Raw genomic sequence first — 15,976 nt, 5'->3', positions numbered from 1 at the left:
CTGTCAGGAGCAGAAGCACAGATGAATCATTGCTAGCTAGACTGGAAAGGATTTGATATACAGAGGTATCTATATCTATATCTATATATGTCGTGTACATATATCATGATGACTATCCTAATATCCTAATTCTGGTCAATTATGTGTAGAAAATTTGTCTGTGGGAGAAAAAAGTCGCTCAAAACAATCCAAAGTGTCAGAGTAGTAAAAGCTCCGTTTGCTGAGATATTTTGAAAAGTTAATCTATTCATTCAATGAATGATAAGAGATCACCTACAACAGGCTAAGCCTCCTTTAGATGAGACAGAAATAAAGAAAATATATTGAACTTCATGGGGCTTTGAGTTTAGCTGGGAAAAGAGACATTGAAAAAGCAATTATGGGTCTGCCCCGGAGGTGCAGTGGTTAAGAATCTGCCTGCCAATGCAGGGGGCATGGGTTCGAACCCCGGTCTGGGAAGATCCCACATGCCATGGAGCAACTAAGCCCGTGCGCCACAACTACTGAAGCCCGTGCGCTTAGAGCCCATGCTCTGCAGCAAGAGAAGCCACCACAATTACAAGCCCGTTCACCGCAATGAAAAGTAGCCCCTGCTCGCTGCAACGAGAGAAAGCCCACGCACAGCAATGAAGACCCAATGCAGCCAAAAATAATAAATAAATAAATAAATAAATTTATATTAAAAAAAAGCAATTATGCAATAGGTGTGGATTTCATACTAAGGGCAGTAGGAATCCATCTCAGGATTTTAAGCATAGGAATAGCGTAATAAGAATAAATTTGTATTTTTTAAAAAAAGTTCACTCTGTATGGAGAACAGTGTGAAAACAGAGAAGAGACTTTGGAAGCAGCACAGGCAAGAGTGAATGTGGCAGGGAAAAGTGTGGTGGAAGGAAGGATAGAAAGTCTCAGACAGAACTGAGAGATATTTAGGAGGTAAAGTCAAGAATATTTGTTGCTTGAATGGATGAGTATTGGGGTAAATGTTGGGAAAAGGGAGAAGAGGAGGCCAAGGGGTGTGGCAGGACCAGAAATACTAGGTGGATGACATGATGACGTCCTGTGAGCCAACAAGGAAAACTTCCTGTTGGGATCCACCATCAGCTTCCATAGCAAATGCTCACATCTGGTTGACTAGAACTATGATTTCTGTGCTTCTTGCCCAGAGCAGATATAAGTCCATTACATGGATGAATCATGATTGTTGACTGACATCTGCATTCCTCTCCTCACCTTCCCACCTCCCACCATCGTCCTACCATGGAGTCTTACTCTTCCATCTTCCCAGAAGATGAGTGCTGGGAAGAACTGTTAATTGAGATAGAAGACTGGTATTCTACCAACCGGAGACATACTCCCAGAGCTGTACATTCAGAAGTATTTCTTGGGCTTGGCTTTGCCCATGGAAGGATTCACCAATTAGCAGGAGATCCTGACACAAGGATCTGCCTTGCATCTGGTGACTGTTTGGGATTGCCTATGTTCATTATTCTCTATCAACTACAGGTGCGTCTTCTTTTAGAAGTTGTCATTTCTGGCCTTCATCATGCTGATAATTCTTTTGTGGGCAATGAACTCAAGAATGAAAGGGAGAGAGAGGAGCCTGGGCTAGGTTTGGGGGTACTTTACATTAATTCACCATCCCTAGAGGGTAGTACTTCATATAGTTCCCCATCATTTTCGATATTCTTACATACTTCTGAAGATATTTATCCCTGGCAAACTGCAAGTACATAACCACTTACCCAATAAATTGGTTAAGTATAACAAATGTTCCTACAGTCTTCACCCAACACAGCATTTCCTTTGGGTAATATTGTTTCTGTGGATTAGTCTGCATTTATAATAGGAAAACATGGTTACCCTCTGATGAAGAGCAGAAATTTGAGTCTCCTCCTGACACACCATTTACCTGGGCTGGTAAGCTGCAGCGTGTTGAGCCTGGATGGAGGAACCATTACAAATGCTATCTTAATAACTTGGAGGTGGCACAGACCCAAGTCAAATTACTCTGTGGCTTTGGTAAAGTTCCATCACATGGAGAATACCCCGAGAATGGGGAGGCAAAAATTGCCTATAACAAACATTACAAATTATAAAGACATATCACCCCTTGAGAGAAGATTAAATATAGAGCTTACCTCCAAGAGGAGGAGAAATTCGGGGCTCCAGTCTGACTCGTTCAGAGCCAAAGTCAAAAGACTGGCTTTCCTCACTACAGTTTCCATCTTCAATTCCATCAACAATCCTGTTTAAAATAACAAGGATTGGCTAGTTGCACATTTATTTTCATGGGTTCCAGTATTCCTAGAAGACTTGAAAAATCTTGTGTTAAATTTCTAAATTCTAGACACTCTAGAGCTGGGCTATCCAATATGGTAGCCATTAGCCTTATACGGCCATTGAGCACCTGAAATGTGCAAAAAGAGATGTGCTGTTAGTATAAAATACACACTGGATTTTGAAGATTTTAGTAAAAAATGTAAGTTATTTAATTAGTAATTTTTTATATTGTTCACATTTGAAATGCTAGTATTTGGGGCATATTGAGTCAAATAAAATATCTCATTAAAATTATTATTAAATAATTGCACGTGTGTGTGTTTACTTTTTAAAGATGTGGCTACTGGAACATTTAAAATTACTCATGTGGCTCACAATTTTAGCTCATGCTATATTTCTATTGAACAGCAATGCTATAGATCTTAGACTCATTTATTCTCAGATTCAAAACCTTAAGCTACAGAAGTTCTCTTATCTAAATTTATATTAATTCACTACTCTATCCAGAATTAAAGAGTTTTGATGTAAAGTTTACAGCATCACAGAAAGTAACTTTGAAATCATCTTTGCTCTGGACGTGGACAAAACTCTGAAGTGAGAGTTGAAGAATTATATTTAAATGACTATTAGGACTCTAGTTAATCTTCTCTCCTTGGTAAATAATATCTAACACACTCATTATTTTTTTAAAAAATGAACTTATTGTAGAAAATGTAAGCATAAAGGTAGCAAAAATCTGAAAGGAAAAATCAACTGTCATTCACCACTACTGTTAACATCTTGGTGTGTTCTCAAAATCTTTTTCTAGATATAAAATAAAATATGTTTCTTCATAAGTGTAGAATAAGTTGTACATGAAATTTTCTTTTCCAGCTCTGATACATTTTTCCCCTATTTATAATTTAGTATTTTTTATTTTAGAGAAATTTTAGGAAGGAGAAGAGTTAAGGAATGTTTTCAAATCACCATCTCCAACTGAATTCCTGAACATTTAATATCCACCTACTTTTCATTAACCCTGTTTTGCTTATTTTCCCCTTAATATTTTCTCTAAATGGATAAGTTGTGTTTTTCAAATGACTAACTAAATATGTAGTATATCAGAAACATCTCTTGCCTTATAAGAAGAACAACAGAGTTTGAATCTATATTTCAAAACTCAAATTTCTGAGATTTTGGACAAAATATGTAATCTTCAAAATACTTAACATTTCTTACAACTTTATAGTAGGGATAATACAAACTACTTTATAGGATTCCTGAAAAGACTAAAGGTAATAGTAAATGAAAAATTACCTAGCTGAGTACATGAGACTAGGAATCACTCAATATGTTTTTCCTTGTCTATTTTTTTTTTTTTTTTTTGTGGTATGCGGGCCTCTCGCTGTTGTGGCCTCTCCCTTTCTGGCTGAAGGGGCCAGAAATAAAACTAAGTTCAGTCATCCACAATAATGAAGCAAATACTATGGGAAATGAAGACCAACACTTCATTTCCTTCATAATTTCCACTCATTGCTTCATGAAACTTTTGGTAAGATCAGATACTGAGGGGATAACAATACGGACTTTGTTCCATCTCTTTTGTTTTCATTAGAAATTTATGTTATAAAATTACAATGTAGAAATATACATCTATAAAAATAGGTAGAGCTAAATGGATAAAGGGAGAAAAGAAAGAATTTGAAACACTTAATGGACGCTTTTGAGAATGTGACTAAAATTATTTATTCTCATCTTGCATACACACCCACATAGAGTCAAAAATGGCACACAGGGCTTCCCTGGTGGCGCAGTGGTTGAGAGTCCGCCTGCCGATGCAGGGGACACGGGTTCGTGCCCCTATCCCGGAGGATCCCACATGCCGCGGAGCGGCTGGGCCCGCGAGCCATGGCCGCGGAGCCTGTGTGTCCGGAGCCTGTGCTCCGCAACGGGAGAGGCCACAGCAGTGAGAGGCCCGCGTACAGCAAAAAAAAAAAAAAAAAAAAAAAATGGCACACAAAAATTTAGGGAAGCTGAAGCATCGAGGCTAGGAACCTGCGTGGCAGAAAGGCCCAGAAGGCTGACTCATTTACTAGCCAGGTACTAGTGTGAATACAATGCAGCCAGTTTCACCTGGGAAAGAATTCTATGATGTGAACTCTCACCTTGGACTGAGGTCTGGGGGTCCAGCATTGTTCAAAGTTGAAAGTTGCAATTTCAAGTTCTTCTCTTTTCTTTTACCATGGTTAGGGGCGTCGGCTTCCTGTTTGTTTTGGGGGGAATTGGAACTAGAGACTCTGATAGGTGAGTGAAATGGCACTGTTCCCGAGGCCAGCTGCTTCAGGCTTAAGCCAAGATAGCTCTTACTGCTTCCAGGCTTCTTGCTACGGGAAGAGGAAGATCCCCTTGTGTAGATGGGAGAGAGGGAAGCAGTCTCCTCATCCTCCCGGTCCTCCTCCTCTTCCTCATCTTCCACAATGGATGGGAGTCTCTTCTTGATGCTGCCATTTCCCTTGGTCTCTGACTAAATCAGAGGATAATATAGATGAGTACAGATTGTGAAGACTTCTTGAGAGGCATATCATTCATGCTGCAGGGCCCATCTGAACAAAGTCAGATCCCCTAGAGCCTTTAAAATGGAAGACCTCACAGATTTTGCTCTTATTTATTCAGGTGTTCAAAGTCTCTCATACTGTAGAGTACAGGGAACTCTACTCAATATTCTGTAATAACCTACATGGGAAAAGAATCTGAAAAAGAATTATTCACTTTGCTGTACACCTGAAACTAACACAACACTGTAAATCAACTATACCCCAATAAAAATTTTAAACAAAACGAAACAGAAATAGACTCACAGAAATAGAAAACAAACTTAAGATTACCAAAGGGGAAGGGGGTAGAGGGATACATTAGGAGTTTGGCATTAAAATATACACACTGCTATATATAAAATAGATAGCCAACAAGGACATCCTATATAGCACAGGGAACTCGATTCAATATCTTGTAATAACATAATGGAAGAGAATGTTAAAAAAGGATATATATATATATATATATATATATATATATATATATATATATATATATATCACTTTACTGTACACCTGAAACTAATACAACACTGTAAATCAACTATATTTCAATAAAAGATGTTAAAAGTCTCCCCATTTCTGATCTCGGCTAGGTTTACTCTCTCTGCTTTCCTGGTGTTAGCCCACAATCCTCCTCTTGGTCTTTTAAACTCTCTTGGTGGTGACCTATGTAAAAGGTGCATTTTATCAGGTTTGCATTGAGGTTTTAATCAGCCTGTCATTTATAATAGCATATGATGGCATGTTTTTAGGAATAAGACATTTTCAATTTTACTGGAAAGTCTTAGGCCTTGATAGTTTATTTAATTAATTTATTTCATTTTTCAGGTATCCTCATCATTTTATTTTTATTGAAGTGTTGTTGATATACAATATTATATAAGTTACAGGTGTACGATATAGTGATTCACAATTTTTACAGGTTATATTCCATTTATAGATATTATAAAATATTGGCTATATTCCCTGTGTTGTACAACATCTCCCTGTAGTTTACTTTATACCCAGTAGTTTGTACCTCTTACTCCCCTACCTGTATCTTGCCCTTCCCCCTTCCCTCTCCCCACTGATAACCACTGGTTTGTTCTCTGTGTCTGTGAGTCTGCTTCTTTTTGGTTATATTCACTAGTTTGTTGTATTTTTTAGATTCCATATATAAGTGATCTCATACAGTATTTGTCTTTCTCTGTCTGACTGATTTCACTTAGCATAATTGGGTCTTGATATTTTAAAGTTACAGGGTCCTCAGTGGAACTTTATGTGGAGATCAACCAGCAAAATTATATTATTTTTGAGAATAAAACTCTTTCCTATTTTGGACCATAGATGGAAGAAGATCAGAAGTGTCCTCAGCTCTCCTTGTTCTCACAAGTCAGGTGGCAGGAAGCACAGCAAACCATTTGGTCCTCTCACCTTGAAGAGCCTTAGGAAAGGAAAGGGAGAGTTTTGCAAACTCTTCTGTAGGATTCCTGCCTGGGCTCCTTCAACCTTACAGGCTTAGAAGAAACAAAGGAGAGGATGGGAAAGGATGAAGGAGGGGATAATGAAGGGGCAGGAAAGACAAGGTAGCAAAGGCTAAGCTGATGGCCCTCAACAGAGTCACTCTAAGAGTATGTGCTTCTTGCTCTGCCCCAGACATGGCCTCCCTGCTCCAAAAAGTCAGTTCATTTTTCTGTGCCTCAGTTTCTTTTGAGGATACAATCATTTATACCTGCTTATCAATAATTCATAATAAAAATAAACTGAAAAGACTTAAGAATACTATTTAAATGTCATGAGCTGTCATGGTTATTACTTCTCAATAAATAGTTGTTTTATTGGTATATGAATTTTATTGTAACAGTTATAATGATATATATATATATATATATATATATATATATATATATGTATATATGTAACAAAAAAATGAACTTGAATCTGTAGTGACTGACAGGCCCATTCACCTATTTAGTTGAGGCCATAGCTGTAAAGTAAAATGATCAGTTCACTTAGGAAGGTTTTTTTTTTTTTGTATTTTAATCTTTTAATTAATTAATTAATTGGGCTGTGTTGGGTCTTCGTTTCTGTGCGAGGGCTTTCTCTAGTTGCGGCGAGTGGGGGCTACTCTTCATCACAGTGCGCGGGCCTCTCACTGTCGCGACCTCTCTTGCTGCGGAGCACAGGCTCCAGATATGCAGGCTCAGTAGCTGTGGCTAAAGGGCCCAGTTGCTCTGTGGCATGTGGGATCTTCCCAGACCAGGGCTCGAACCCGTGTCCTCTGCATTGGCAGGTAGATTCTCAACCACTGCACCACCAGGGAAGCCCTGTATTTTAATCTTATGGGTCAAAATTTCTTGAGGAAATGGAATTATTAGACTCATCTTTCCAGCTAGATGTGATTATTTTAATTAATGGTAAAGCTATTAGTTCTTTATTCAATAGTTATGGTTTTGCTTTTATTTATTTATTCCTTTTTCTTCACAGCATTTTAAATTCTGTGCTTTTAATAAAAGATGGACCCATGTGGAATTGCAGAGGAACATTTGTATACTAGTATTGTAGAACAGAAAAGTGAGCTCACCCAGCTAAAGATACAACAGGGCGAACTTATCACAGAAATTAAAATCATTGAGTACATTCTCTAATTGGACTTCTGTTTACATTTGCATTGGCAATTTAACCATTCCTTTGTTTCAAGGAGGCTCCCTTGGTTCTAACAGAATCTTCTGACTATGGCCACAAACTATAAGATGTTTGTACTTCTACAAGTTCATTTAATTTTCATACTTCCATGCTTGGCACCTTGGACAATTTGCTTAGGTACTGACTCTTGTGACTGGGACAACCAACACGATTTATACGAAGAATTCATTAACCCGTGGACCATCATTGCAGACAATACCCAAATTTATTATTATTAAATACCCAGCCCCACATGCAGCCTCTGTGCAGGAGGAGTACCGGTTACTTTCTTCAGGCCATCGGTATACCCTCCTCCCTCGTGTCACTGGATTCACCTGTATATACATGGCCACAAAATTCAACCACAGATCTTTTCCTTCTCTCTGACCCATCTCTTCCTTTCCCTCTCATCCTTCTCATGAATGCTCCCATGAGGGCAATGAGGTTTTATCCCCACAGTCAAAGGAGTCTCTAATTTTGCTCGTGCCATCTTGCTGGGATAGTCATTTCAAACTCACGAATGAGTCTTGACTAAATGTGTCTTGACTAAAAGGAAAGCAGAATAAAGTCTAGTGGTGGAATGCATATGTTTTGGGTCACACAGTCTTAAGAGTCCTGTGACTTACTAGCTATAACCTTGGTCAGGTAATGTTATTGTTTAAAGCCTTGGTTTCCTCACCTGTAAATTGACAATAATGTGAGGAAAAAATTAGGTATTAGATAATGGTAGTTACACCCTTAGTGATATGCACGGAATGTGCTTAATTAAATGCTTGCCCTTGTGATGATGGTGATGATCATGAAGAAAAAGGAAACAAAATTTAAATCAGGGCAGGTCTTACAGATAGTGTTGTGATATTTTACATAATCTCCCCTTCTTTCTTAGTTAACCGAACTCTTAGCAATGCACCTTGTCCAGAGATCACCTTTTTCAGACCCCTTGCCACTTGGTTTGGCCATAAGGCCAAATTCTAGGATGATAGTATGCCAGTGGACAGGTTATAGGGAAATTTTAGGAAGGCTCCTAGAAGGAGGGGAGCATCTATCTTGCTCTTTTACTTTGCTTTAGTTTCTAGTCTGGAACACTGATGAAATGAATCGATCTCCAGCAGCCATTTGAGAGAATGAGGAGAAGGAAGGCATAAGTTGAGGATCATTAAGCAGAAAGAGGAAATCTCCAGGCCTACTGACACTGTTATATTGCTTACCTCTGGCCTTGTCCATGAGAGAGAAATAAATATCTATTGTACTGAAACCCCTGTTATTCTGGTAGTTTTGATACTGCAAATGAACTTAACCTTAATTATACAGATTTTGTTTTTGAAAGTTAAGGATGGTGTATTCTTGGAAGGGATGTTCATTTTCAGACTGCTATGGCGGGGTGAGGAATTCAGATGGGAAAATCCAAAAGGAGGCTAAATTTCTCTTCATGAGAAAGAGAATATAGGAAAGGTCTGGTGGAAAAGATGTAATGAGGAAAAGATGCCTGTTGAGAAGAGTTTAAATGTAACGACAGTTTTGCTAGTTCCTGAAGAGGGATTTTGCAGAGATGAGAGAGAAAAGACAACTAGTGGCAGGGAGGAACTTGGTTGATAGCACTGAGATGTTTTAAGGGCTTTAAAAATGTTTCTCAATAGCAACTGTGTTTGCTTCCCACCCCCAACCATCTTCAGTCCATTATCAACGTCTTTGTAACGTGCTGTGTAATTGGATTTATTTGTGCACCTCTGTATGCATGTGTGTCTGTGTGTGTATGCATGTGTGTGAAAGTTGGGGGATTCTGCTTCAAGAGGGTACAGAGCAAGAAAAGGAGCTGTTTACAGGGTTTCTGTCACGGGATTATTGGTAATAAAGTTCTAAGTCATAAATTGGACAAGTTTCTGTTTGGGGGGAAAGTTTTCTGTGAAATTGGAGGGTTCTTAAAAGTTGGGACTGACTTAAAAGCTCAATTCTTCTAAGATCAATACCCCAGGACTTTGTTACTCTGGCAGGTTTTGGTGACAAACTATGCTTTAACAATAGCTCTAAGATCCTTAAATAGATATATGAGTTTCAACCTTTCTCTATTCCCAAACTCATGAAAGTCATTGCCACGTCTCTCTCAAGTGCTTTAGGGGAAGTCAAAAATGAATACATAGCATCCTCAAGGAGGAGACATATTTGTTGGAAATCCCACAAATTTTAGATAAATATTTTGCTCTTTGGCAAAAAGCCATACCTGTGAGACCGTAGATTTGTTCGATAATCTTGATATCACCTGAAGGAACAAACAAACAAACAGAAGTTGTAACAATCATTTACACCTTCTTGGTGGTTTGGGACTGAGTGAAATGGAGACAGGGAAAGGGATGAAAGTTCAGAGGCTGTGCGGGGGAGATGGGCCACCTGCATGGGCCAGAGAAGAGGAAATACCTCCTGAGAGATGCTGGGAACATCTCCCACACCTCACCCTCTAGGAACTCTACTGATCAGAGTGTGTAATAAAGAAAAGGGAGCGGCAAATTGACTGCCTAGTACAGGACACCACACCCAGGAAATAGGGGTCAAAATAGTACACTCATAGGATACATTTTCCATCTTGATGATTTATTTGCTCTCTCTTTTTTTTTTCCATCTCCCTTATTCCTCTTTCTTGCCCTTTTGCTAAATTATCTTATCTTCCATGATTTTCTCTCCGGTTCTGTGAAAAAAGAAATTGTGGAGACGTTTCTTATTTAATCTCATTTCTTTCTATTTATCCACCTCCCCTTTTTCTTTGGATACGGGTGGGGGTGATGAACTCTCTCTGTCCCATTTGTTTTACTCGCTCTGATGTTCCCTGTGGACTAGGATTAAGTTCACTGTGGATACTAATTTTCAATTTAAGTGATTTGAAGATCCAATTGATTGTAAAAAAGAAAAAAAAATTCTGTCAATCAGATTGTGACATGGCATCAGTTATAAGACTGATCCCAATTTCAGAGATGGTAAAATGTGAAAAACAAATGTGTAACATAGAATCACTTAAGTTCAAAACACATCTTGCATAAAATCAAACTATGGTACTGTGGAGGAGTACATTAAAAAACATGCACCTTCCATGACGTACAAACAAGCTCTGGAAATTATAACATATCTGGGAAATATGCTTCAGGTCTCATCCACATTGTTTTTTTGCTCAAATATACTTCTCTCATTTTAAAGTGGTAATAGATGCTATAAATTAACATAATTTTATTCCCATGAAAAAAAAAAACTTGCACTTCAAAATGACCTGCCTAGTAAGTGAGACATATTTGGTAATTCTGTCACCCCCACCACTGTTTTTTTTTTCTAGATGATTAGGGAAATAGATCTGCTATTATTTATACAAATGCCAGCATCATTATTGCTGTGCAAATATATGTTTCATCAATGTTTAATTTTATCAAAGCAGTCAACCCATTCTACATCTGTTTTGTTGTCTAAATATGCATTGATCAGTAGCACTGAAGACTTAAGTTTTGTAATAATTCCCTAAATGGTGACAGTAAAACAGCTGAATAATTAAAAATGTGGAAAATAAAACAAAATTACAGTGTCGTTGCTACTGTGGTAGACACAAAAAATGGGTTTTTGAAAAGCTTTTCAGTTACAGCTTGGATGAAAGAAAGAACAGCCCTGGGATTCAGGAAGCCTGAACATCTCCAGGTCAGAGATGCTCTCTAAGGGATTAGAGAAAGGCACTGGCTTTAGCACTTGCTGATTTGGGTGTGACTCCCAACCCCCATGGTTTATTACTAATATGAGTTCTGTTGAGTTGCTGAACCCCAAGAATGTTTTTCTATATCAGTGCTTCTCAAACTTGCAGGTTCTGATTCGGGAGGTCTGGGTGGAGCCTGAGACTCCAAATTCCAATGAGTTCCCAGATAATATGGACCTTGCTGGCCCATGGGGTACACTTTGAGTAGTGAGATCTTATGACCAACGTCATTGTTATTATCATTCTATCAGCTGTCAATTCATTATGTATTCACTGTGATCAGCACCCTGGTAAATGCTCCCCAGCCATGACATCCACTAATTTTCATTACTAATCCTATGAGGTAAGTGCCCATTATGTAGCCAGCACTACTGTGATAGGCTCTCTGAATAAATCATTTAATTCACATATGGTATTAATCACATGTGTTTTATTTTATTTTATTAAAAAAATTTCTTTTAAATCATAGGAAACTCAGATTTAATAACACTCAGCATACATGGAATAAGTTCACTTAGCAGTTGCTGTGGTTCATTTCACTTATAAGAGGCAAATATTTTTAAAGTACTCAACAGCAACAGTGAAAGCCCTTTCTCACCCTGATAGAAATGGATTTGTTATAGTTCTTCTAAATAGAATTAACCATCCTTGGAAAGATTTCAATCCAGTACTGAATTGTTTATGAAATGCCCTGTTATCTATTGTAATGTATTGTAAGTAGTCGAATTCTGTATATACTGCTATTTTCTGTGTCTGTTCATTGTTGTGAACTTATGTATGTTAGTGAAATAAATGTTCAGCTTTCATGTTGTTTCCTTAACATTTATAAATATAAGTATTAAGATATTTTCCCCCTCTTACGGAGAATAACAAACTTGGTGATGTTTTCCTTTCTGATGCAACCCAAAAACCTAGCTGTTCTGAAAAGGTTGGTGCATGCCGTTAAGACAGAATGAAATTACTCTTTTCATCTCTTAAGCAAAACACCCCTCTGCCATCCCCCTTCAAAACCACAGGATTTTACTTGATATTCACAACTTTTGCACCACCATCAGTCAGTAATTTTCCAGGTGCCTTTAGTTTTAGACATTATAGAGCTCAAATACTGAGTCAAGAAGATTGATAAAATATAAAACATTTTCTGCTCAGCCACATTTGTAGGCAAGCATTTTCAGTGTCTATGTTCTGAGGAAGTCCATAATATCACATGTATTTTAAAAAGAATACTCTGATAGATGCATTCTGTTGACTAATACTTCATGCTAATCCAGATTCTGCCAAGTATGGAGAATATTAGTTTAATGGAAACCCAGTATTTTCGAGCTAGAAGTGACCCTAAAGAGTCTCTACTACAATGGTTTGTACACCTGGCAGACAATAGGATGCTTTGAGAAGTGTTCCTTTAAAAAATCAGGTTACAGGGCTTCCCTGGTGGCACAGTGGTTGAGAGTCCGCCTGCCGATGCAGGGGACATGGGTTCGTGCCCCGGTCCAGGAAGATCCCACATGCCGCGGAGTGGCTGGGCCCGTGAGCCATGGCTGCTGAGCCTGCGCGTCCGGAGCCTGTGCTCCGCAGTGGGAGAGGCCACAAAAGTGAGAGGCCCGTGTACCGCAAAAAACAAACAAACAAACAAACAAAAAATCAGGTTACAGAGTACCAGTTCCAATGAATCTCTTTCAGTTGGTGATGGGTGTGGGTCTCAGGTCTCCAGGTCAAGTTTGAAACCACTGAGTTTGTCCAACTCCCTAACTAGAGATGTGAAAACAGTGGCCCAGGAAGATGAGATGACTTGCCCAATTCATGCAACAAGTTAGTGGCAGAACTTTTTCCCCAGAAGCCATGCCTCCTGACTCTCAGTGTACCTTCCATAGAATCATGAGTTTTCTCAGATACCTCTTCCAATGGTTAATGCTGTTTCTTGGGCTGAAAGAAAAAATGCCTGACATACTATAGCATTTAATCTGGTTTGATGGTTGCCACAAATCCGACCCCCAAAACTCATGAGGCTAAGTTACCCAAACACCTCGTAAACCTTTTCTGAGTCACAGATCTTTTAGGAAATCGGATGAATTCTAGGCATTCTTTCCACAGCAGGGAGAAACATGGATACAGCCTATGGATAGAAAATATTTATTGTTCCAGCTGCTTGAAGACTCAACGGTTTTGAGTTTTGAGGAAGGCAGCTTTCCAATTTTGAGTCCCTCCCACATGGAGTTTTTGTACCTTTTAGACAATAAGAAGAACTGTTGGTAATCTCTAATGGGAATAATTAGGAAAAAAAGAAAGACTGAAGTCATAGAGGTTGGGAAGATAAAAGGGAAGTAAGTCAGACACAAGAGCAGGAAATGAGGTCCCTGCAATAAAGTTTTGAGAGAGATCAAGAAGGGTAAGGGTCAACCCGCTCACATCTTGGGATGGTGCCCTTCATTCCATCAGGAAGGAAGAAACCCAGTGCGGGCAGAAGGGCTGAGGACACCGCCTGGCACAAAGTCATGACCAGAAGTAAGGCGTCATAATCTTGAAGACTAGGAAGAAACATTCTCAGCTTTGTTGCATTGGTTTTAAAAGTTTTTGTGTAGCTGTTCTCCTTTCCCCCTATCCTAACCACATAAATTACTCTATCACTCTGTGAGTCCAGTAGGAACTTGAGAGAGAGGACTTTTGTTTTGTTTGTTTCTTAGGTTTAATGTTCTTAATTTTATTGCTTTTGGCTGAGACTTTACACCTCTCAATAACATGTTATACCCTACTATTTCTTTTTTTTTAAAAAAAACTTTTAATCTTATATTGGAGTATAGTTGATTAACAATGTGGTGTTAGTTTCAGGTGTACAGCAAGTGATTCAGTTATAGATATACATGTATATATATATATATATATATATATATATATATATATATATATATACATATACATGTATCTATTCTTTTTCAAATTCTTTTCCTAGTTAGGTTGTTACATAATATTGAGCAGAGTTCCCTGTGCTATACAGTAGGTCTTTGTTGGTTATCTATTTTAAATACAGCAGTGTGTACATGTCAATCCCATACTCTCTAACTATTCCCCCTCCCTTATACCCTGGTAACCATAAGTTCATGAGACAGGACTCTTAAATTGGAAAAATACTGTTCACTGGCATCGAGGACCAGAGAGGAAAAATGGTCTCTTAGTCCTCATATAATTTGCTGCCAAAAAAAGCAAAACAAATCCACAACTTTTTTAACTGTGTAAAGAAGGTCCCAAGTTTTACTATTGAGCTTGAATTGCAAATGGAAATCAAATATACTAAAATTAATAGTCATTTTAGATGTGACACGTGCCATTGCATTCTTTAATGTTGTCTCTTTTATTGAATGACGACCCTTTTATAGAGCTTTCATAGGCTCATACCTGATCTTGGCCGTTCAACTCATTTTTCCCCTTAAGTTCTTAAAATTCCTGATAGTAAATTATTCTGATATTAGAATTTTTCTTTAACATCTTTATTGGAGTATAATTGCTTTACAATGGTGTGTTAGTTTCTGCTGTATAACAAAGTGAATCAGCTATACATGTACATATATCCCCATATCTCCTCCCTCTTGCGTCTCCCTCCCACCCTCCCTATCCCACCCCTCTACGTGGTCACAAAACACCGAACTGATCTCTCTGTGCTATGCGGCTGTTTCCCATTAGCTATCTATTTCACATTTGGTAGTGTATATATGTCCATGTCACTCTCTCACTTCATCCCAGCTTACTCTTCCCTGATATTAGAATTTTTATGAATTCTTTTAGCTGGGAAGGGAGCTATTTGATTTCTTTTATCTATTCCCTCCACCCATTAAAATCCCTCTGCGTTCTGAGAGATGGCGGGGTGTGAGGCCCCGCCTTTCACGGGAGGCTAAAAGGCCACCTCTAGAAGGAACGTGAGTGGTTTCTCAGCAGTGATGAGGCATTACCAATAACTTCTCCTTACTCTCAAGCTCTTTTCAAGAGGCTGAACCACTAAGAAATTGACCACTGTGAGGCAGGAAGGAAGCAAAGGTGAGTGGAACCTACCACAAAGACCCAGGACTCCTAACAGTAACCCAGGGGGCCAGTAGCCCAAGGAAGGTAGGAAATCTATTTCCATTGTCTACTTGGCCCACAGGTAGGATTTATAAACCCCTGTGTGGTCTGCAAATGTCCTCTCAACTATGGAATCTCATAAGGCACGAAAGTGCCCTGGTGAGAATGTTATCTGCAGCTGATTGCTCAATCGGGAAATGAGATGTGAATTACAAGGCTCTTCTCTCTGACTGATTCATGACATTCTCTGCCTTGTTAATAATGCCACATTGATTAAGTCACAGAGCAGATTGAAGGAGCGTGCGTGCCCATTCAGAAACAGGGATTATCACGGATTTTATCTTGTTCACGGGACAGCAATATTACCAGCATTTGTGGTTGTTTGGGATAAAGAGAATATGAATGAAGGATACTTGCAAATAACCCCATAATTGTCATAGTTAAAATGTCTACTCTTACAAAAATCATAAATAATTGTCAAATCAGCAGGTCTCATTTCCTCATCTGCTTCTTTCTCTTGCAAACTCAACTGGAGGTGCCAAGAAATAGTGAAGGACACCAATGGCAGATGGCAGATGGGAGGAATTAGAAACCTCTGGAGAAAGGATAGGTTTTGAATAGGGAGCATTCATCTTCAACTTAACATGTCTGAGAGGTCACCACCATCTAATCTAAAGAAGAG

The 15,976-nt window shown here is 38.7% G+C and overlaps 1 protein-coding gene across 1 annotated transcript in view; it reads right to left on the bottom strand.

The window, feature by feature from the left end:
• KCNH8 (potassium voltage-gated channel subfamily H member 8) overlaps window positions 1-15,976 on the bottom strand; it is a gene marked incomplete at both ends in the record, with an annotated part of 333,350 nt that overhangs the window by 29,719 nt on the left and 287,655 nt on the right. The window contains 3 exons of the mRNA XM_081235814.1: window positions 2,142-2,248; window positions 4,428-4,786; window positions 9,742-9,780. Coding sequence (XP_081091940.1) covers window positions 2,142-2,248; window positions 4,428-4,786; window positions 9,742-9,780 — 505 coding nt within the window. The remainder of the gene's footprint in view (window positions 1-2,141; window positions 2,249-4,427; window positions 4,787-9,741; window positions 9,781-15,976) is intronic.

This window comes from Mesoplodon bidens (assembly GCF_964165515.1).
Source record: "Mesoplodon bidens genome assembly, chromosome: 5".
NCBI lineage: Eukaryota > Metazoa > Chordata > Mammalia > Artiodactyla > Ziphiidae > Mesoplodon > Mesoplodon bidens.
Note: the sequence above shows the minus strand (reverse complement) of the source record. Positions and strands in the feature narration are given on the sequence as shown.